The sequence below is a fragment of the Nestor notabilis genome, unplaced genomic scaffold (assembly GCF_000696875.1).
Source record: "Nestor notabilis isolate BGI_N333 unplaced genomic scaffold, ASM69687v1 scaffold4912, whole genome shotgun sequence".
In the NCBI taxonomy this organism is placed as follows: domain Eukaryota; kingdom Metazoa; phylum Chordata; class Aves; order Psittaciformes; family Psittacidae; genus Nestor; species Nestor notabilis.
In genome coordinates, this window is record NW_009919620.1 from 70,236 (window position 1) to 92,555 (window position 22,320).

The following is a 22,320-nucleotide window of genomic DNA, read 5'->3' on the forward strand; positions in this document are numbered from 1 at the left end:
TCATTGTTTCCCAGGGACCTACTCCTAATATTGCATCATCCCTGGGAAGATGAATAATTGCATGGTAGACTCCAGTCTGCTCCACTGGTACGTGATGTAAATAATCTTGAGTGAATGACCACACTGTGGACACCCTCCTTGCCATTATCCTCATAGCAGATAATACAAACTGAGCCCTCATAGCCATTCTTCCTGCTTCAAGTTCACTTTTCTTCTGGTCTGGCCCAATGATTTATCACTTTCATTAGGATCAAAATCTGCTTTCTACACTTCAAGTCATCAGCAGTGTCTAAGACCTCAGTTAAATTAATAAGAAGTTTACCCTGCAAATTAAATCTTTCTCATCTACAGTTTATGAGACACTGTCGATCTTGCCAGCATATACAGAAAGAATAAAGAGGAAAGAAATTGCTATCAGGGTTGTTGCCTTCCACCTCAGCATTTACAAAATGACAAGAATGCTTGTGAAATAACTGGATTAACAGCAGAAGAGATAGGACAAGCTGTAAAGTCTAGCTGCCTTACACTGTTGCAGTAGGATGCAGAGTAGCCTTAACTCTAAAGCCGGTTTTGCTCTTCTTCACTATCCAGGGATTTGAAAACATTAAATCAAACTAAATCAGTTTCCTGCTCTCATTCTTGGCTTGAAAATGCTGTTTAGAGAGGAGTGGAATAGGAACACAGTACTTGTAAGGCTGAACACTTCTTAATTGTCAGAGGAACTAGAGCGGCAGTAGGCAGCCAGGACAGGTGAGTGAACTTGGGCCAGGTTCAGGCACTGTCTGCTCAACACAAGCTGAAATAGAAATAAACCAAATTCAGGACCAAGGAACTTTGTCAGAGCCACCTGGGAAAGACTGCAGATGAAAAACAAAGCATGAGAAAGCACACAGGCAAAGGGGTTCTGATTGCACATGGACATGCACTGTATTACAGAACAATGTGTTTAGTCGGGCTTGCCTTCAGTGGGCATCCTCTTTCACACTAAACTGTTCCTAACAGATGACCTTCCAATTAAATCAAAGGGGCTGTTTGCAGTAGTTGAGTTAGGGCTGTATTTCTCACAGTCAGTTGCAGGCAAAAGTGATCCCCCATTGCCTATGGTCTGATCTGACCAAAGGCACATGCCATAAAATCACATTTGTGCACTGGGCTGCAAAGCTAATGCAGCTTACCATGAGGACATGACACAACTCATGATGGCAACAAGAACTCTATGACCACCTGTTTTATTTTGTTTTCCTCACCACCCCCCCAACATTAAATGACCAATATGGCATCCAGCTTCTGACATTTCTCAGCTAGAGAATTCCTATGTGCCTAGATTTCTTCCAAAGCAAAATTTCCCCTGAACTCCCTGAGGATTTTCTGAGTGTCTGACTATTAATGCTTTCTTAGAAGAAAGGAATCACTGTCATGCTACAAGGAACACCTCCATCCTCATTCATTACAGCCATGTTTCAATTGCTCTGTTGTTTCTTATTCCTTGGCCCATATTTCTTGCCTTTCCTCCTCTCATGTTGATGCTGCTCATTAAAGACAGCAGCTGTGAGAATAATCTCCCACTAGTCACCCAGTTTTGAACTGTATGTTCCCTTTTAATTTACAACCTGAGTTAAAGCTTCCAGCTGTCATTGTTCAAAGCAATTTTTTAGCCTGAGAATATAACCACGCCCGAGTCTATCTGTATTTTTGTACATGACCCTATACCTTTCACCTCCATGACTGTATGTGGCCTTATGCTTTCACCTACACTGTCATAAAGGGCTATATATCACAAACATAAAGTGCATACTTGTGTGATATATCCATAATATAGGCCTTGCTGTTAGTACTTTAACTTGCTCACAGTAACGCTTTTATTCTTAACATCCAGGATTGCTGAAAATCAGAGAGATGCTTGGTTTTAATGCTTGGAAATTTTCAGGGTAAGATCAGGAATATTACATCATCCATCTCACTGAGAGTGAGGGAACCATAAGAATATTTCTGTATTGCTTTGCAGTTTGAGATGTCTGTTACACTCACACAAAGTGACTGATTCCATTAAAGCTCTTTGCTTGGCCCCCTTACATGCATCTGCCACAGTTTTCACATGGGCAAGTGTCAGCAAAAGGTGCACCATGGCACAGTGTGGAAATAAGGTCCTCCAACTTCAGACGACACAGAAATGAAAGTACACGACAGAGGGCTATGGAACAGCCTAACCTCCCAGACAGAACTACCTCCTAACAAAACCAAATAAATAATGCAGTTTCTCAAGGGAGGCTGGTGTTTGTGTCAGGAAGGTGCCAGATTTTCAGAATATAAGCACTTCAGGCCAAGCCACCATAGGCCATAAATTTAGCATCTCAGGACATAAATCCAGCAGCTGCTTTAAGCAGCACTTTCCACCTCCAGACGCTCATTCCTCTCCCTCCCCCTTACATCTTTCACAAAGTGAATCCCAAATCCAGGAACAGAGCAAGCCTGAAAAATAACCCAGTGAAAAGAAGAAAATTAAAACCCACAAACCAACAAATACAACAACAAAAAACCCAAACCAAACCAAACAACCCAAAACAGAAATCAAGGAGATGCTGATTCAGCCAGATCTGATCACCAGTCTGATTCACTGCACAGCTGCACAAGCACTTGCAGGAGGAAGGAAGGGCCAGGAGGGGGCATTTTTGGTCAACTTAAATGCACACCAGCTTTGCCCTCAGGACCTGGTTCCACATCTCATATCAGAGGCACCATCAGCTTATGGAATTCCTCCCGATCAACACCTAATTAAAGGGTTATTTTTATCTCAGTCAGGATAACAGCCAGACCCCACAAACAACGGCACTGACACAACCAAAGGAATGGTGCAGAGGCAGGAACTCCCTCAGGCAGTGCTGCTGCAGGAAAAAAGATGAAATTGTACCCTTAAATAAGGAAGCAAGAGAGATGTGAGTTCAAAGAGCTCTCCAGGGCAAGCACACTGGCAATCCATTTAGTTCAAGCTCTAAGATTGTCTTTAGCTGAGGGAAAGAAAGTAAAGCAAGAAGGACCCTTCTGCAAGGCTGTGCCAGGGAGGTGCCATGAAAACTGAATGGATCCGTCACCATAGCGTTAAGGAAATACTTCAGTACTTCCTTAATTGTGCTGTTGTGAAAATCCAGGAGGTGAGATTAGCAGAGTTTACCATGTCCATTAACCGTTCATTGGAGCCCCTCTGAGTGACAGCTAGAGTTAGTTTTGCTTGTTTTGATTCTGCTCATTAATGCCTTTTCCGATTCTCACATAACAACTTAACTCTTTCATCCCGTAGGGATTTTCAGGCTGGTTAGTGCTTTCAAACAGATTGAGGTAAAATAGGCAAGCAATAAGACTGATGTTATTGAAGGCACACCAATACTGCACACCAGCCTGACAAGGGGTGTTTCCCCCAGGCTGTAAGAGGCCACTGGAAACTGATGCTGTTAAGTCCAGGCAGCAAAGGAAGAGGTATCCCCGCTTGCTTACTGTAGTGAGGAAATTTAAACTCTGAGACTAAATCAGTTTATCATGGGAACCCTGTAATAAGCTAACACCCAGGAAGACCAGAATTATTTCTGCCAAACTGCTAAGGAAGAATCAAAAAGCAACATGACCCATTGCTAAAAAATTAATCAATCAATCAGTCAGTCAGTCAAACAATCAGCAGTCAATCTCTCTGCTCTTTCGCTAAATCAGTTTGATCCTGAAGCAGCAACAGCTTAGCAGCAGAAACGTTACTGCACTGTGGAAACCTCAGCTAATGATTACAACCTTGAACAGGCAGCCTCTTAATATCTGAAATACGCCCCTAAACCAAGATCTTTAAATATTAGCTATTACAACATTGCTTTTCTGAATTAGGCATATACCCACTTCATACAATTTTAAAATTATGCCACTTGTCTTTCTGAAGGAGAGACCAATAATGCACTCCAGAGCCCGCAGTCATGACCACAGTCTGGTGTCAGTTAAACTCATTTGCTGTCCTACTGGGAGCAGCCAGGGAAGGTCTAAATAGCTCACCTGACCGTAACTCCAGCTTCTTAATTTTATGTCGTTGATGTTCCCATGGAAAACAATACCAACATCATTCAGGACGTATTCTTCCCTTTCCTTCTCGTCATCCAGATACACGGCATCCTCTGCATCAGTTTACCAAAAATAAATGTTAACACAGTTGCTTAGTTTTCATATGGGACAAATAAAACATCTTAGCATATTATACAGTCATCTTTGATGAAAAGTACCCCTCTTCCATCAAACAAAGCACTACTTGCTTCAACAGAGCACAAAAATAAGGAGGTAGTGACTCCAGTCAGGAATATGTTACACAACTTAAAAGCACGTAAAATGCAAAAATGCTGACAACTCCTGCCTGCTTTCTCAGGGTCTGTAAAGTATGATTAAAATGTCACATCTTATCAAGAATTTTATGATTACTGTGTACCACTAATTTAAAAGTTGGAGCACCATGACGCAATTCTGTATCCACACAAACAGATCAAAGAACAATTTCAAACCTATTAATGTTAATGGAAAACAGCTCAAGTGAAGAGATCTAAAGAAAAATCTGTAATGCATTAAAAAAAATGGAATACAGTTTTTATAGTGTATTAACAGAAGGGCTTGATGACTTTTTCTGTATGTAGGTTATTGACTGGACTATCCCTCCCCCATGTAGCCTGACTGACCAGCTAGTATGGGGAGAAATTCAAGTGTCTACATGAAAACTGCAAGTAATTGGAAGAGATCTTTATCAAAACATATACGAAGGATATATCCTAGTTTGGTCTTATATCAAGAGTCAAGAACATACACATGGGCCCTCACCCTGCAAACCTGATTTACAGAAGTAAGTAGCTCGCTATTAGCATTCATAAATAGCCCCAAATTGCATGAAACATTCAGACATTCACAGGTAAGGATAAAGCAGGTTGTGATTCTGTGATGTTACAATAGTTGAGGATTTCTTTACTGTACCGATCTTTGTATTTTGAGACTAAAAGAGATACAGCTTAACATTTAATAGTATGGGAATTAGTTGATTTGAGGAAATCAGTAATGTGGTACCAGACAGGAAATTAAAGGGAAGCAATAACCTCTGGTAGTTTGATATGGGCAAACTACCACTCACTACTGTAGATCCCACTGCAAATTACTAGAGGATCATTTAACTTTTAAAAGCCTATTGATTTTTTGTATTTTGTTGAAATGTGAATCAGATTTGTATTTCCTTCTAAACCTCATCCTCACAAGCTTCTGCATTTGCCCATAAAACTCCAATTTGGCTGAAAATAAGCTAAAATCTGAGCCTTATGAAAAAATCATGGCAGAACTTACACTGGCTTCAGCTACATGAAGGCTTTTGACAGTCTACACACCTAACCCTGCTGGAAGTTTGGGTTTCTCTGAAGATATATATACAGGAGGGATTATGCATAGACATATAACATAATGACCTCCACATTAGTGTGCAATGACTGATAGGGAAGCAGGTGTTAGATGCAAGATGTGTTTATTGCATTTGAGGAGATTGGTGCTTCCCACTATGCTTTTGACATGGTGGTTGTAGAGGCTCTGCCAACCACTTCCAAACCCAAGCAGAGAAGCAGCAGGTTTTGCCGGGTTTTCCCTAAGGTGGGCATGTCTGAGACCCACTTTTGCATTTGGTGGAGTGGTGGTATTCACCAGGCTTCTAAGGACTGGGACATCAAGAAGTTTCCATATTGACTTGTCACTACCCCTGACCTAATCAACCTTTAACCAAGCACAAAGTGGAAGATCATGGGTTTATGACATTTAAAGGCCATCAGGTGAAAGACAACATTAAAATTTGACAGTGAATCAAAAAGCTGCAGTCATTTATGCCAGCAAGGACTCTCATACTTATGAAACTCTATATTTTGTTGAGGGCTAGCTCCCAGCTCTGAACAAGTTCTGCATAACATCCCACTAAAAATGTTGCAGATGTTACAGACCATCTAGGCTCTGTTTCATTAGGCTGGATCTGCCTGATTTGCTGATTGAACAATTACGTGCATTTCCTCACTGAGCTTTGAATTTTCTTAAAGCACATCCATATAAATGGTTCAGAGAATGCATTTAAAGAAGAACTCACACCTTCCTCTGTACAGTTATGCATTCAGTGGAGTGTGTGCATATGCCTTCTTGACAGCTGTTGTTTTCTTTCAGGGATTAAAAATATCAATATTGATCTGGTTGGTATCAATTGAGATGCTTATGTTATTTTGAGACTGCCTGATCTTTGCTAAATCAGATGAAAATTGACTAACTTCTCTGTCAATTATTTTAAAATATTTGTGTTTTTTGATAAAGTAAAAAGTGCTTCTGTATTTCCCAGAGAAGCCAGCTGCTTTGATTTTTGACAGCTTTCACTACCCTTGAGACTGTTTAGAAGAAAATACGAGGCATTTGTGACTACTTTGATGCTAAGCGTGCTCTACATAGTACAACTCCTAATTATTTTGTGCAAGTGGAGGCTCACATCTGACAAACAGAAGAATTCCATGGAAATGTGCTGGGTTTGTTTGTTCTTTTTCTCTAGGAGTGTAAGGGTTTTTTATTTTACCCACTTCTTTCATCCTGGGAAATTACTAAGACACTAGCAATGCTACAAAGAAGCAAATTAGCCTCTGTGCTTCTCTGAAGATGGATAAGGTGAAAATACACTTCACATGAAGACAGTACTGCAGGAGAGGAATCCCACTGAATGCAGGCTCAAGGCTGAGGAACGCAGAACAGCCCTTTCCATTTGGAAAGGTGAATGAACATGAGGGGACCCTGGCCACTATGGGGGAACCTCACCCCCACCACAGCAACTGCCTGGAGCTGGAAATTCTATCTTTTAGCACAGACAGTGACTGCAGCACCAGTGACTGAGCACGGCAGTGACTGAGCACAGCAGCACCAGCAGATGGGTGAAGGTGGCAATCTTGCCCCGAGCACCCAGCCTCCATTCAACACACTCCCATGGGAATCCAGGAATGCAAGGGTGGGCCTTGCTGGAAGAGGACAGCATAAACCTTCAAGAGCTAAATATGGTTATCTACAAAACCCACTCCACCCCCAGGACCAAGTTAGAGCTAGAGCTTGCCTATATTAATGTGGCAGAAGGATGAATCTCTGTGTGCATTTTGCCCAGCTGAAATCTATGATACAAGAGATCAAATTTAGGATTTAGCTATAAATGCAAAAAAATGCTTTTGGTCCAAATTTGCATGACTGGTAGCACTTGAGGGGAGTCCAAGGTTAACCACGTGTTACTAATCCTCAAACTGTATTAGGACATCTAAGCAGAAGAAATGTGTGATTGACTCAATAAAGTTGCAATATACTTAATTGCTTAAATATAATGCACTTTGCAGGATGCTTGGGTGAATGAAATGCACACCTCAGCTCAGAGAGTCTGCAGCTTACTCAGATGCACTATGAATCTCCATCCAGACAGTGAGAGCCACACAAGTCAATGCAAGATCTTGTCCTGATAAGCACTGAGTGTTCTCCAACAGAAAGATGCTGGGAGTTAGCACCTCCTTGGAAAGAGCTTACAGTATCCAGATCAAAGGAGCCTTTCTCTGCTTTCATGTAGTCCCATACTGCTAAGAGTTAAGTTAAACTCCAAGAAGTTATCCTTAACTACTTGCCATTTGTATCGTGTTTCAGAACTGAAAAGGGCTCTGCATGCCCAAAAGCAAATCTGATTTTCCCAACTATGTCAGCTGGCTGAAGAAAGGATGCTGCCTCTCCTCACAGGCTTTACTTTGCTTACTAAGTAATGCAAATTCCACCTGAGTATCTGAAATCCCAATCCATTAGCTTGATGAATTCTCACAGGTTTGGGGCTGATGCATGTCGTTTGGGAGAATCAAGCCCTGCATCTGCATCTTTAAAGTATTCTTGGTGATCAGCCTTAAATGTAGCTAAGGGGATTAAAACACATAAAAGCATCTGATGATTTTAGAAGCAAAGTACCGTGTAGCTTGACTGGTAAAGCATTCAAACTTGTTCTGAAACAGCAGGAAAAACCCCATATTCCTGGCTGGGAAGATATGTCAACACTGAACTACAGTGAGAAAAGGAGTAATAAGAAAGGGCACAAATGCCTCTGTCTTAAAGAAAAGCTCATACTGACACATTGATGTTTCTCCAAAATGATGAGTCGGAAAGCTGCGCTAGACACTGACAGAGCCCGTACTCTGCTGCCTGCTATAACAATCCCCAATCCCCATTCATTCCTGGCATCAGCCTTCTCTCTTTTTAATGAGGCTTTTCACTCAGACTTTTCTGCTTAGCTATTAACCCAGCAAACAAGTCTAGGAGATTTTCAAACTATTGTTTTCTCTGCACTTTAACTGCCTGAGTTTTTATACCCTTTTGTCATTCCACTAAACAATCTTTTCCAGCCAGAGGATAAAGCATGGAAAGACAGTTACTGGTTTTCTAATACAAGGAAAGGGGGAAAAGGCAGATACAAGCGCCAATCGTCAGCCCAAACTACCTAAGAGTAAAAGTAGGGGCAAGAAATGAGAATAAATCCAAAGGAAACATGCAGAAAACGAACTCTACAATAGTCAGCAAGGGACAGGACCTGGAGCCATCAAGGTTCCTGAATATGTAAGCAAGGGATGAAAATGTGGTCCTCCAGGGGTGACATTGACTTGCCTCCTCTGGGCTTAGCGGTGACTAATGGCTGCTGCTGCTGGAGGAAACTGCTGCATGTCTTGCTCCCTCTGGGTTTGTTCCCATGTAATGGTTTTAATCTTGTTCCCTTTTGGCCCCATTCAGCTCTGGTGTGAGTGAGCGAGGGAGGGAGGGAACAGGAGAGCATAGAGTCCAGCCATGAACTGCAGTGGATCAGTCAGCAGACAGGGCTGGTGGGGAAGGGGGTGTGAAGAAGGGGTTGATTTTTCCCTTCCTGCCCTGTGACTAGCACCTCTGATCAGCCTGTGTAGTCCCAGTCACACCACTGTGGGGTAGCCAAGCCCCCTACATCACATTTTTTCTCCAGATTAAGGCTGCATGCAGCCCTAGCTTGTTGTATGCTAGTCATGAGGCAACCTGAGGCAATTTAAGAAGCTTTTTTCTTTGGGGTTTATCCCTTTCCAAGTAGATGCTGAGCCACTGCAGAGTGACCATGCTGGCTAACAAACTGGCTGTTACGACACACAGGACTAACACCAAGGGATGCTCTACCCTGGGTTGGAGAATTGCACCTCTCTAGCTGGAGCTGTGAGAGGCTGGCGATGACTCCACAAACCCTGAGCAATTTTGTTTGCTCACAGCGGGTCATAACTTCAGCAATGCTTCCTCTCTTTTTGTTACACACTCTCCTTCCTCTCCTAGAACAAACTCCTAGCATGCTGCTGTAAGGTATCTACCTCTGCACTACCTTCAGAGGTATTTCATGGTGTCACAGGGCCTTGGGCCCTGCCCTTCCCTCCTGTTCTCACTTAACTAACTCTGCTTTACCCAGCATTAACATACATGTTCTTAAATAATGCATAAGCTAATCATTGCTTATATTCCCTTGGACCAAGGGCAAGTAATGAATTCAGCACAAATCATTCGATGTACTGACAGTACTGCAGCTGAATAATGGGCTCTATTAATAATGCTAAACTTACTTGTCACTCGATAGGATGGCCCTTGTTTGGTATGGGATTATTTGATGCAAATACTCTGGTAAAAAATTTAAAGATGAAGGGAGGGTGGCAGGAAAATATTAAAGTTAGCTGCTGACCTAAATATATAGCAATATGTATGACTTGGAGCCTTACGAGTGTCAGAAGCTGAGACACAGTTCTACAGCCTGTCAGAAGGGTGAGCCAAACCTCTCTGGTCCTCCATGCCCTCTCCTTAAAGCCGCATTGAGTTCATTGGGTAAAATACGGTTCTGTCAGCCTAAGGTCTGATCTGGGGAGATGTAAAAAATATAAATTTTTCTTCAACCCACTGGGTTATAAAAAAGGGCTAATTTGCAAAATGTTCTGTTCCTCACAGAGGGCATGGTTGCTGCTAATTAGTCACCAGTAAAGGGGAAGTTATAAGGGCAAATGTCATGTAGTGGCGGAAAGGCGCCACAGCAGGTTGAATTTGTGCAGGTTTTCAGCTGCAGATGTTCAATCCCAAATGTGGTGGTCAGTGATGTAACTTGACAGAGTATGGGATACTGCCACATCCTGCCCCACACCAGATCCTCTTGGCAGAGTTACTATGTAATTTCCAGACCCAAATCAGCATGTCTCCAATCTCCTTGGTACTAAGGTCTCCTTCCAGGACCATGCTCTCCCAAAACCTGATGAGCCTGGCAGCAGAAAGCGTGAACCTTTGACTTTGATAAGGTACTTACGCTGGCACCAGGGGTTAAACAGGATGTAAGTGTCAGTTGCTGAGTTCCTTTGTGTGCGGATGATGCCAAAGGGAGTCCAGACAGCAATATACAAGCGAAACTTCCCAACGATGCAGGTGGCAGAGGACATGATGGACAGTTGAATGGAGTTGTTCTCTTTGTGGGTAATCTTGGCCCCCCACTCACCATCTTTCAGCACATTACCTACTAGGATCGGAATGTAGGTGCCTTTGTTTTGTTGTGGGTAGCGACCTGGAGAAAGAGATGAAGAGGTTCTTAATTTCCAGGCAGTTGTCTGTCTCTTTGCCTTATTTTCAGCAGAGGTGGCAAGTTTTAGTGGGTAGAAGCCACTTCCCTCTCTCATAGCTTCACACAGTGCCTGGTCAGTTGGCTGTACAGCCACACAAACACATGCAACACCTCCCAGCAGGCAGCCTGTGCAGACACCCACACCCATCTCGCTCCAACAAGCTTCAGCCTCACTGGCTCGGGTACTGCCAGGGGTGTAGCCTTGGCAGCATGAGCAGGGGCTGTCCCAGGCTTTCCTTACTAACCACTGTTTATCCTATTGCAGCAAGCTGCACTCCAGCTTGCTCCTTGCTTTGGTATCAGCTACACTGCTGGTAAGTTTATGTAAGAACTCCTTCCCCAGCTTAGATGCACCCACCATCCTCGTTGGTAGCACGCAAGTGCCCACTGGGGCACAGACATCAACTCTGAGACCCTTTAGCAGAGAAGAACCTTGTTCTTCTCACTGCATTACTGTGCTAAGAAGCAGAGGCGAAGCACTCTTTCATGCAAGTCCACACAGATGGAGGAAAGCCAAGTCAGTCCACCAGCAGATACCCAATGGTAGTTCCTCGCAAGCATCTATTTCGCATGGACACCAATAGCATAGATGAAGACATCTGGCCGGGATAGCCAAACTTTGTCTGCAAGCAGTGTGGCCCGAAGTATGACGTACCTCCGAAGTACTTCACGTGATAGTCTACCTCATAGTAAGAGTAATCACACCCCAGAGAAGCCTATTTTACTCTGCCAACTATAAAAAGCATCTAGACAGATAGGCTACATGTGAACATGTACACTGCCAGGATTCAAAGTTGTGTGAGGTTCCACCCTTTGAGTGTGAGGTAGAGCCAAACTGTATCTGGAAGCCAACCAGCAGTGTAGACAGAAAAGACACTTGTGAGAAGGCTGAGTTCCTTATCTCATTCTCAAATCTATTCTTCATTTCATATTTTAGGATGAAAATCAGACTCTCATTCAAAAATAGGGTAATGAAACACAACGATGGCAGAGAGACAGACTTCTATATTTTTCATTCCTACTATTTAAGAACTTCAAAATTAAACTCACAAGGGCGTTGATTTTCCTGCTTGCTTATTTTTATACAACTGATTTAAAGATATTCCCAGATCTGAACACTTAGATACATTCTGGGAAAGGACAGCTCCAGCTTTGAATCTGAAGCTTGTGAGCTGCCACAATATCTGTGTTTCTGAGAAATCTGGGGCCACTGTGCTACATCTGAGAGATTATTCAGTGCATGTGAATTTCCCTTTTGCAGATGTTCAGTTCACATAAATAGCTTGCTTTGCCCTGTTGGCCCGGGATGCTGTAACCCATGAAACTCATTCAGATCAGCAAGGGATGCAACAGAAGGCAAAGAACTACAGAAGAAAAAAGGAGTAGAATAAGAGCAAAATCAATAGAGAACACTAGAAGATAAAGCACTGGATGGTTCAAATATAAGCCATCAAAGAAAAGCCAGCCTAGAGAGAAGAGCCTGCAGAGGTAGCAGAGAGTCTTGCGCCTGCTAACAATTGCGATCTAAGAGCTGAACATATTCTTGTTCTTTGTAGTGCAACTGGGTATGACCCAGCTTGCCTCTACAGTTGATATTTTACTTCTAGTTTTGACATAATTGTTTTTTTAAAAAAAACAGTCCACTCAAACAAAGCAGCAGAGCAAACCAAGTAATTGAACTGACATGCTTGAAAACCATTAACAAGTGCTACTTTTAAGAATACCTCCCTTCCCTCCTTCAGAATGGTGGGAGTGGGGGAGAGATTTCTATTTTGACGTGGTTAGGAACTGACATTGATATCTTCACTGGAAGCTGCATGTCGGTGTAGGAGCCTACGGGGGACAGAAGGAGCTGTGCTGTGGCGGGGGCTTTGCACCACTATGTCATGTACATCACATGCAGCCGTGAGGAGGCTGCAGAATCACTCCCCAGTAAATCTGTCTGTAGGAGCAAGATAGGATCTCAAAGAGGCAATGAAGCCTTTGCAAAACATCCTTATGGAAACCCTGTTGCTGATACCACATAGCAGGTTTGGCAAAGTACCAAGCCTCACTTTTCTGAAACCTCAACACGCAGAACTCCATTTTCCCTTCCAAACAAAGGTCCCTATTGCATGCAAAGCCACAAGACATCCTGATATACCTGTTTCTTGACAAGAGAGCACAGGTAGCTGCTGCTGAGGAGTATGCAAGGTCCTTTCAGCCCAGAGCTTGTGCATGCCTCTCACAGCTGCTCCCATGCAGCAAAAGAAAGGCCACACTGCACTATCTTTCTCACCCGTGAGAAGATGCAAGGTATTGCCTGCATCCATGCAGACATAGCAGGGATGCCAGGGAAAAGATATCCTAGAAGTCAGAATAATCTGCAGATGTTATAAACAGTAAATACAAGAGAATATCGCTTGCTTCTGACAGATGAACAGGGTTTGGTGCTCCCTTACGTTCACATAAATCCTGAACACATAAGGAATTCTGAGAAGATGGGCAGAGCCCTCAAGAACACAGTGAGCAATTTCCAATGTTTTCTTTGAAAAGAGGACAGGTTCCCTAATTTTCTGAAACAAAAACTGAAGGGCAAACGGAAGAGCAAGGGAATTGTTACTTCTGACAGGAGCTTGTGGAGCTGAATCATAATCACATATCCAGACACCTGACAGCATCAGCCACACTTGTATCATATACACACATCTGTATTCTTGATACTAGAGTGATACAAAACTGAGTAACTTTGGCATTACATGGTAAGGTTGCTGGCAAAAGAATCCTTATGTAGGTTCAGTACTATGTTTATCAACATCATAAGGAAGTCCTCTTAGGATGGCTTGGCCGTTTGACATTTGTCTACATCTTAAGCACACATTTCTGGCTGCAGTGGAAAAGTAGGACCAACTTTGGCTCATAGCTGGGATGTCTGTAATGTCAGCCCTTTCTCAGAAGGGTTAACATCCAGTTGTGATTTCATTCTCTGGGTTAGTCTTTAAGCAAGAATATTCAATGTTATCCAAAGACTTATCACTAAGAGCTTGGGAATGTCTGGCAGAGCACTCTCTGCAGGGTCTCTGGTGTTAACCCAACCTATAGAGAGGCAGGAGGAATGTTTGGGTGCATGTCAGGACCAGGAGCCATGTAGACAAGATAAACTCTTTTTATGCTGACGGGAGGGTGCTTCTGCCAGCAGCATCAGCTGGCTCAGGATCTTTCCTACTCTGATTTGCTCCAGAAGTTGGCAGCCTGAACCACCCTCCACAGCCAGTTCTTTGTGGTTGCTTTACTCTCTGATGTGCACGTGTGCTTTGGGCGTAGGAGGCCCTGGCCCTCAGACGAGGACATTTCACAGCCAATTGCTCTGTGAAAGAGAATTGCTGTGTGACATCACACTGTTGGGATGTTCCTGTCTGCTCTAGCTGCACATGGAAATGGGAAAATCCAGCCTGAGAACTCTGAAAACCTGGAGGTTGCTGCATTGTTACCACTAGGCACAGGGTGAATTTTTTATAGGCTCCTTTTGCGGATTAGAAGGTATCAGACACTAAATGGGGGCTGCTGACTGCCCTGCCTTCAAGGTAGGAGAGAATTCAGTGACCCTCCTTCTTTAAGGGCCTTCCACTCCCTGCTTTTCAGTGCTAGGTACTGAGCTGTACTATTGCCAGAAGACATTGTATTTACAGAAACCTCCCTTGTACAGGAGGTTTGATGGCACGAACATATCTATTTCCACTGCTGCACAGTGCACAGGCCTGCAAACTTTTGATGCTTCTTTCTTATCTTTTTTTATACCACATTGGTTTCTGTAGCTATCCAAGTTGGGCTCCTAAAGGTCCTGCTCATTTCAGTTGCAACTCAGCTTGGCAACTCCTGGGGTTTCCAGGCACCCAGGAAAAGAGGACCTGTCTTTTAACATAGCTGCTGTCACTATTAAAGGAGCTCAGGTCCCCCTAAGTGCTGCATCACAAGGCTTTGAAAGTAAACAAATGAGAGTGAAGGTCTACATTGCAAAATGCACCATGACTGAAGCATGTGGGGATGTGGGCATGTATGGGATGCCCCCTGCCACACACGCACACTTTACAGGGGCAAAAGGCAGAGTGCAGTGTTTATTAAAGCTCACCAAAGCCCATTTATGCAGCATCAAAAGAATGAGCCATCTGAAACTCAGAACTGTGGCCACACACATGTGCAAAGTGAGTTATTTTTAACATATGCCTTAACTCCTTAGCATGTCAGTTCTGGGCCTGTCAGGCATGGAGGCAAACTGTGTTTAATTCTGGGTAAAATTGCCACACCACAGAGGGATTTACAGCAACAGAGGGAGAATAAGAGATAGGTACAGCAAGTTCAGCAAGAAAAACATGAGCGCTACTCCTACAGTTACACAATTCTGCTGCTGTTCCTTATAAGTGACTAGCAGGGACCAGGGCTTGCTCAGATGACACTCATCATCCTCCTCTGGTGCCCAGGACCTGGAAGCCCCTATCTCCACCTAGTTTAGTTTTCCCTTTGATCCCCAGTGAATATACACATTGTCCTCTGTGTGTGTGTGAGTTAGCGCTGTGCTGTTAGCACAATCGGTTGAGGCACTGATGGGTGCTCTTGCATAGGTCCATTTACTCACAAGTGAGTGGATGTTTTACTTTCAACAGGGAGGAGAGACAATTTGATTCGACAAAGATTAGAGATACATAATAAAGATTTCTTTGCATGAAATACTGCATTCATGAACTATTTTGAGGGACTCTATCCTCTCTGCTTCTCTGGGGCCTGGCTGGGAATTCCAGAGGGAAGGAAAAAATACCCCAACAAATTTGTTCAGAAAGTGGAGAGGTTTGTTGTATTCTAAGAGCTGGCAAACAGGTTTCTTCTCTGTCTGCAGTCAATCTGTAAGAAATATGTTCCACTGCTAGTAAATTACTCTTTCTCCTCCCAAATGGGACACCGTGTTCAGACCATCAGGTATTTCTGTATCTTTGTTCAAATTTTGTAGTTCTTTGTTAAACAGAGACCCAAATTGCACCAAGCCTAAATGGTAGTCAACAGTGATAAATAATCAGTTTAGAGGATGATCTAATAAACCCTCAGAGTTGTTATGTACCACAGAGTTTGACCCTGGCACCAGAGTCAGTTGATCTCGTATAATGCCAAGAAGGCTCCTAAAAAAATTCAAGATCCAGCATTTTCCAATGAGCAGCTTTGCCCCAGAGGCAGAACTCAGCTTGACATCCCATCTGAGGTGCTGGGGGACACCTCATGTCTCAGCTAGCTCATCCATTAGCTACCAGCTGCTCTGCTCCAGAGCTGCTGAGGAGGACAGGTGACAGCAGGAGCAGCAATACTTCCCACCAAGACAGATTTACTGCCTGACAAAAGGAACAAAACCTCAACCCTCCTGGAATAACCCATGTCCCAGAACTGCTGTGAAATTAGGGAAAGTCTATAGACACTGTAGGACAGTATGATGAGCTCCGTTGATTCTGGCATGGATGTCTTGAATAGGACACCTAGTTATGTAGTTGTACTCAGATGCCCATCTGACTGTAAGTGGGAATTTGGTGTCACCTAAATAAGCCATATGGGATCAGCTCTAGCATCTTTGTGTTCTTAGCAGCTTTCATGTGTTTATAACTATTTCTCTGGAGCAGGAGGCCTGGGAAGACTGTAGAAAAAGGAACCATAAGTCTCTGCTCTCAACTCAGGCCAAAAGCCAGTAATTTATAGAAGCCCGAGGAGTGCATATTAGTGGGTGTGTGAGTGTCCAAGCATGCACATGTGTGGAAAGGTGGTAGTAGCCTGGAGGACTGGGATTTATGACTGTTCCAGAAGTGTGCCAATGGATAAAACATTCATAATAATATTTAGGACTAGACCAATATATATGGATTTATGAAGCCATTTAAGGAAAATACAAACAGAAAACAATTTATGAGGATGTGGGAAAATATATCATTAGAGTAAGGATGCACCATATAAACTCATCAGCCACTCTAGGATTTACTGCCATGTACAGGAAACTACTACTAAAAGTAAGATTGAAGGCTATATAAGCCCATCTAATCATATATCTGCTTTTCAGAGAAATCACTGACAGTGCAGCAGTGACTGGAAACTTTGCAGCACTCCTGCCAAACTGGCTGCCCCAGGTATGGAGGAATGCTCAGTCAGGCTGATCCCCACACAGGCGAAAGCCAAGAGCAGCACAAAGTATCCCTGACACCACAAAGGCAGTAGTCAGGAGAGATCAAGATGGGTGAAGGGGTCATTGGCTCCTCTGGGCCCCTGGGACTCGAAGCAAACTGAAATTGTTCCCGGTGTGGGGAACTGGATGTAAGCACAGCATTTACACTTCTCTTTTGGCTCTTTCATCTCAACCCCAGGCCAATAAAATGAGTATTTCCCAAGGGGTGATGCTCACCTTTCCTCTCATTAAAGCCAGGAAGTGGGCTGCGAGAAAGGAAATATGTGGTGATGGAGCAGCTCCCAAACCACAGGTACTGATGCAGGGCTGCAGTCCAGCACAAGAACTGGAATAACATCCCATTACTCTTTATAAATAGATACTTTTCCATGTGGATTTTTTGGCACATTAATTGTTTTCCATACTTTGGCAGACAAGTATGGTCCTAATTTAATGAAGCATTATGTGCAAAACTGAATTATAATAATTCACGTGTTAGCACTTCAGCCGGTTTCACCAATAACGACTCTATGGAAAACAATCTGTTAAAGCAAAACCTACTTTAGTCATAAGGACCATCGCAGAAGAATATCAATAAAAGTGGCTTTCAAGAGATTAATGTGACATATTTATGCACACGTATATGTATTTGTTTATACAATTTAGCCTTGAATTCTAGACTATGTGTGAATGGTCTTTAAATGGGCTGTGGATTGAAAAAGATTGTTACTGAAGATTGTTCTGTGAGTGTCTTAGACCTAGTTTGACATGATGCAAGAAGCATTTGTCCCAGGTACCCTTGATTCATTATCAATTAGAAGGATTAAGCAGTCTCTACTTGCTTTACTTGCTTCATTAATCATCATTTTAATGATGGAAAAGAAGCAAAAATAGGAGCAAAAAGAGAGAAGTAAAACTAGATTTTAGGGAGTAAAGGAAATAATAGAATAGTTCTGCATAAAGACAGGACCAAGTCATTACCATTGTCTCATTTTTCAGGAGCAAAATTAGTCTTTAATGGATAAAAATTCTGTGATGGATTAACATCAATGCTGGGAAATTTCCAGTGCTGGGAACTATTAATTTCTGAATAGCTTTTTGTGGTGCTGTTGTATAAACAGCCCTCACTGTAGGAACTGCCCACAAAAAGAGATGTTGGGATTTCCCAGCTCTGAATTCCCAAGAGCTAAGTCCAGCCATCCCTTCCAAAAGTGTCTTTGTACCTTAAAAGAATAGCACCTTGGAACACCCGAAAGATTCTACAGCTCTGGACACACTGTTTTGGGTAACATCCCCACCCTTGGACATACTCAAAACCTGTCCCTAGAGCAAGGGCCTGAGCAGCTGGAGCAACCTGGACCTACTTTGAGCAAGGACTTGGACATAGACCCCTGAAGGTGCCTCGAACCTAGGTTATTCTACAGTTCTGCTGCACTGTTTGGAATCCACTGCTCAGGCACACAGAGAGCTCCTTGGAAAGGTCATTTTAGAACAAGCTGCCAATATTTCTGTGTGTATTCCATCACTTTAACCTCTCAAACTCAGCACTTTTCTGGGAGGTATGCCACTTATGTCACTGCAAAAAACTTCTCTGAGCTCAAGCTACCTCTGCTATATGGCTGTTGTCTGAGCCAGTCCTTAAGTGATGCTTCTACCTGACAGTACCAAAGGGAAGGATTCACCTTCCCTGTCTTGGTGATCTTAAAAGTCAGAGGCTGGGGGATGGGGGAAGAGGCAGGGAAGAGTCAACAGAGGAATTGAAAAAATATCCAGAAGACAGTTCATCCATCCCATGCCAACACAGAAAGGCTTAAACTGCCACCTGGAGGTACCTGCCTCCCTTTTCTGCTTACAGAGGCAGTCTAGGCAAGAGCTTTTAGACTGGGCTCTGGCCTTCGGGCAGCTGGCATTATGAGAGGTGCATACTGCCTCTTCAGGCAGATGAACAGAAAAAACCTATATGTACATGGCCGCATCTCGCCATGACAGAAGGTTTGAGAGCACAGCACTGAAACCTTGAGCGCTCAGTGCCCTTTCCTAAGTATAAGAAGTCCCCTCATTCTCTTCTTCAGGGCATTAAACATTGGACTTGCCACTAGAAGGAAATGTAGCAAGAGTCAAGCAGATCATCTCCAAATAATTTCCTTCTCCTTTGTGGACTGTTTTTGTTTTGCTTTCTGCTGCTAGCCTCTGAGAACAAATGTACTGTGTTTTTACCACATGTCCATGAAAAAAACGCCACATTTGTGGAGCACTGAGAATTAACCAGTTCCTAGAAAAGGAGCTTGAACATCTCTTCTCCCAGTTGAATCCCTGTGAGCTAAATTCCTTGTAGCAAGAGGGCAGTGGTGCTCACAGAAGCAGACGCTTAAAAAGCAGGGGAGAGCAATTGCACTGTATATTGTCCTGTACATGCAGCACATCCCTGCAGCTGATTGTCAGCCACCACACATGGGACACCAGCATTACAATTCCCACTTCACAGGAAGGACAGTAACACTGAAGAATGGGAAGGGGAAGTCAGCCACAGACTCAGGGCTGACTCCAGAGTAATCATTCAGACCCGACTTTGTTGCAAAGTCTCCCCTGATTTGGCTGCTGATGAGGGGATTTTTATCCATGCTTGGAGATTCAAGGTACAGACCACATACAAGTGTGTTAGGAAAGAGCAACAGGAAAATAAGTGAATGTGTTCTCTTAAGTGGACTGCGCAATGTTAAAACAAGTGTTAAATTTCTTCTTCCAACTTAGAATAGCTGAGTAAATCAAGGTACAGACCACATACAAGTGTGTTAGGAAAGAGCAACAGGAAAATAAGTGAATGTGTTCTCTTAAGTGGACTGCGCAATGTTAAAACAAGTGTTAAATTTCTTCTTCCAACATAGAATAGCTGAGTAAAACAAAAGCAAACTCTACACAATGCAATAAAAAACAAATGTTCCATTTTCCACTCCTTTTTCATACAGCTGTTTGTTTTAAACATATAAAGATTAAGGGAACAGTCTTGAATTTAATTAAATCCCAAAAGAACTAATGATATTTATGCATATTAAATTTTTAAAGTCACTTGTGGCTGTTGAGCCAATCATTCACTGGGCTGTCATAATATGCCTCCCAACCCTAATGTAAATTAGAAAGAAGAGATCCATGAAAAAAAAAATGTGCAGACAGTAACCTTTTCATTGCACATATGTTTAAGAGATAAACGCCCATCTAGCTTTAAAAGGCAACAAATCTAATAAATGGCCACATCATCATAATTCAGCAGTGGGAAAAAAAAATCAATATTACAAATTTCGGAACTGCATCTCTCAGGAAAGTAAATTAAAACATCAATTCAAACCTACTTTAAAGAGTTTATAAGGGGAACATTGATGTCTTAACACAGAAACTCCCAGATAACTCTAGATGAAACTGGGGCTTTCCCAGAGCTGTCATGTAGGGAGTGGCATTTGGTGTGGCCATCTTTGGAGCCCAGCAGAAATCTCCACTCCATCACTTGTTTTTCCCCTTCCCTTGTCCTGTACCTTAGTAAGCGAACAGGTACATTAGGACCTGTTGAAAATCCCTCAGTGAGAGAAAAAATGCTGTCTTGCCCTCTTTGCAGTAAATCAAGAAAGTCTGTGATGCGGCCCTGAGTAAGTCTCTGGCCCAAAGCTACAATCTCTGAACCTTCTCCTTTGTTACCAAGTTGGCTGTAAATGCAGGCTGCAGAGTAGCAGGGCTTCCTATTCTTCCTCTCTGTGCAATTTCCCCGTCTTGTGTACTCAACATTTTGTTATCCCAACTCGTACATAGTCACGTCCCTCATCTGAAACAACAGACTCCTCCTCCATACGTCTCCTAAACACTAATAAAAGATGTTTCTGTTCCACCTACCTGTCGGCATTGACATACTGCATTAACCAGAGGTAAGTCTGAAAGCTCAATGAAGTACAGCTTCTTGCTAAACAGAAGGCCCCAAATACTGCTCCTGCTTCTCTCACAAGCATTTCTGCCCATTTTCTTGAGTAAGGTTTCAGACTTTATTTAGAAAAGTAGTTCCTTGCCTATAGTTAAGCCTGGTTTTATGGTTTACCAGTTGTGACAGCAATTAACTACTGCTGTGTTCCTGTTTATGAGAGACTCTTCAACTCTACTTTGCTGATACGACACAGCCTTTGCCAGGCACTTACCTATCAAATACTCCAGCCAGAATTGGTCTGTCTCTGGCCTGTAGGGTCGGTTGAAGTCAATCTGGATTTGGAAAATCTGTCCCCGACGCACTATCAGTTTGGGATTGTAGTACTTGTCAGTGTGGTGCTGCTGCTTGTTGATCTCGTGGGGCTCCTTGAACATATGAATGTCCACAACACGCAGGTAGTCTGCAGAGATACGTAAATGAACAGAGAGGGAAGGAGTCAGTATGTTGGAATGTGTTGATATCAACATCATCAGAGGCCCTGTCCTCTCCCTCCTCAGCATTGCCTCATCAAGGAACACTGTGTGGCGGAGCACACTGGATCTATTTGGGGATTACATCTTCCTGGGTGAGCAAGATACTTATGGACTGACACTTCTCTGCCCACCTGCCATTTTCACAGACGCTGCAAGACTTCTAGTGAATGGCTAAAGCAATTGCAGAATGAACAGGTTCCTATGGGTGGAAACCTGAATGTCCCCAAGATGGACATTCCTTTGGCACCAGCTTTCTGCAAGTCTGGGCCTCCTTTTCACAAGTTTACTAGAGCAACCTGTGGGCCTTGACAATTGTGCCTTCATATCTCACTTTTTGTGGCCCTCCATTTGCAAAATGCAAATTCACAAGGGTTTTGTGACATTTAAATACATTAATGTTTGCAAAGCACTAACACTCTCGAGTGCTGAAGAGCCTCAGAGGCAGTTAATGATCTTGCATTCAGCTGAGATCTTGGATTGTCTGTATTAAATAAGGTTTTGGTGTACTGTATGTGTCTAGACTCAGCTTCTTAGTACACCTGCGCTGCTGTTAGTGTCTTCTTATGAAAACTAAATATAACATCACAGTATATAATTGCAGCATAGAGTTATAGGCAAACAGCACTAGGTATCTGTAACATGCATGGGCAAATCTTCGCTCCTTTCAAATTAGGGCTGTCTAAAGGGTTGTAGCCTACCACTGCTAGAAGTTAGTCTGCTCAGCCAATGACCAGTGTGGTGTGACACTGGGATAGCCAAAGGCACTTGCAGTCACCGTGAGCTACATGACTGCACCATACCAGGAATCTTCACAATGGGAGTCTTCACACACAACAAGCAACCACATGAAAATGAAAATGGACATCATTCTTTCGCCTACATGCTTGGGCAGATAGTCACGAAACCTCTGCCAGGGTGACCATTACTGCTCACCACCAGGAGAGAGACAGAAGAGTAAAGCTTGATTTGCAGCTCTCAGCTTGTCTTTGCAGGTGCTGACAGTTAGAAACTAGCTAATTTCTGCATTTTGTAC

General features: G+C 43.1%; 1 protein-coding gene across 1 annotated transcript in view; it reads right to left on the bottom strand.

The window, feature by feature from the left end:
- F13A1 (coagulation factor XIII, A1 polypeptide) overlaps positions 1 to 22,320 on the bottom strand; it is a 57,720-nt gene that overhangs the window by 29,852 nt on the left and 5,548 nt on the right. Inside the window, exons 3-5 of the mRNA XM_010010309.1 lie at positions 21,026 to 21,214; positions 10,373 to 10,624; positions 4,027 to 4,145 (exon numbers count right to left, since the gene is read on the bottom strand). Of these exons, the coding sequence (XP_010008611.1) occupies positions 4,027 to 4,145; positions 10,373 to 10,624; positions 21,026 to 21,214 (560 nt within the window). The remainder of the gene's footprint in view (positions 1 to 4,026; positions 4,146 to 10,372; positions 10,625 to 21,025; positions 21,215 to 22,320) is intronic.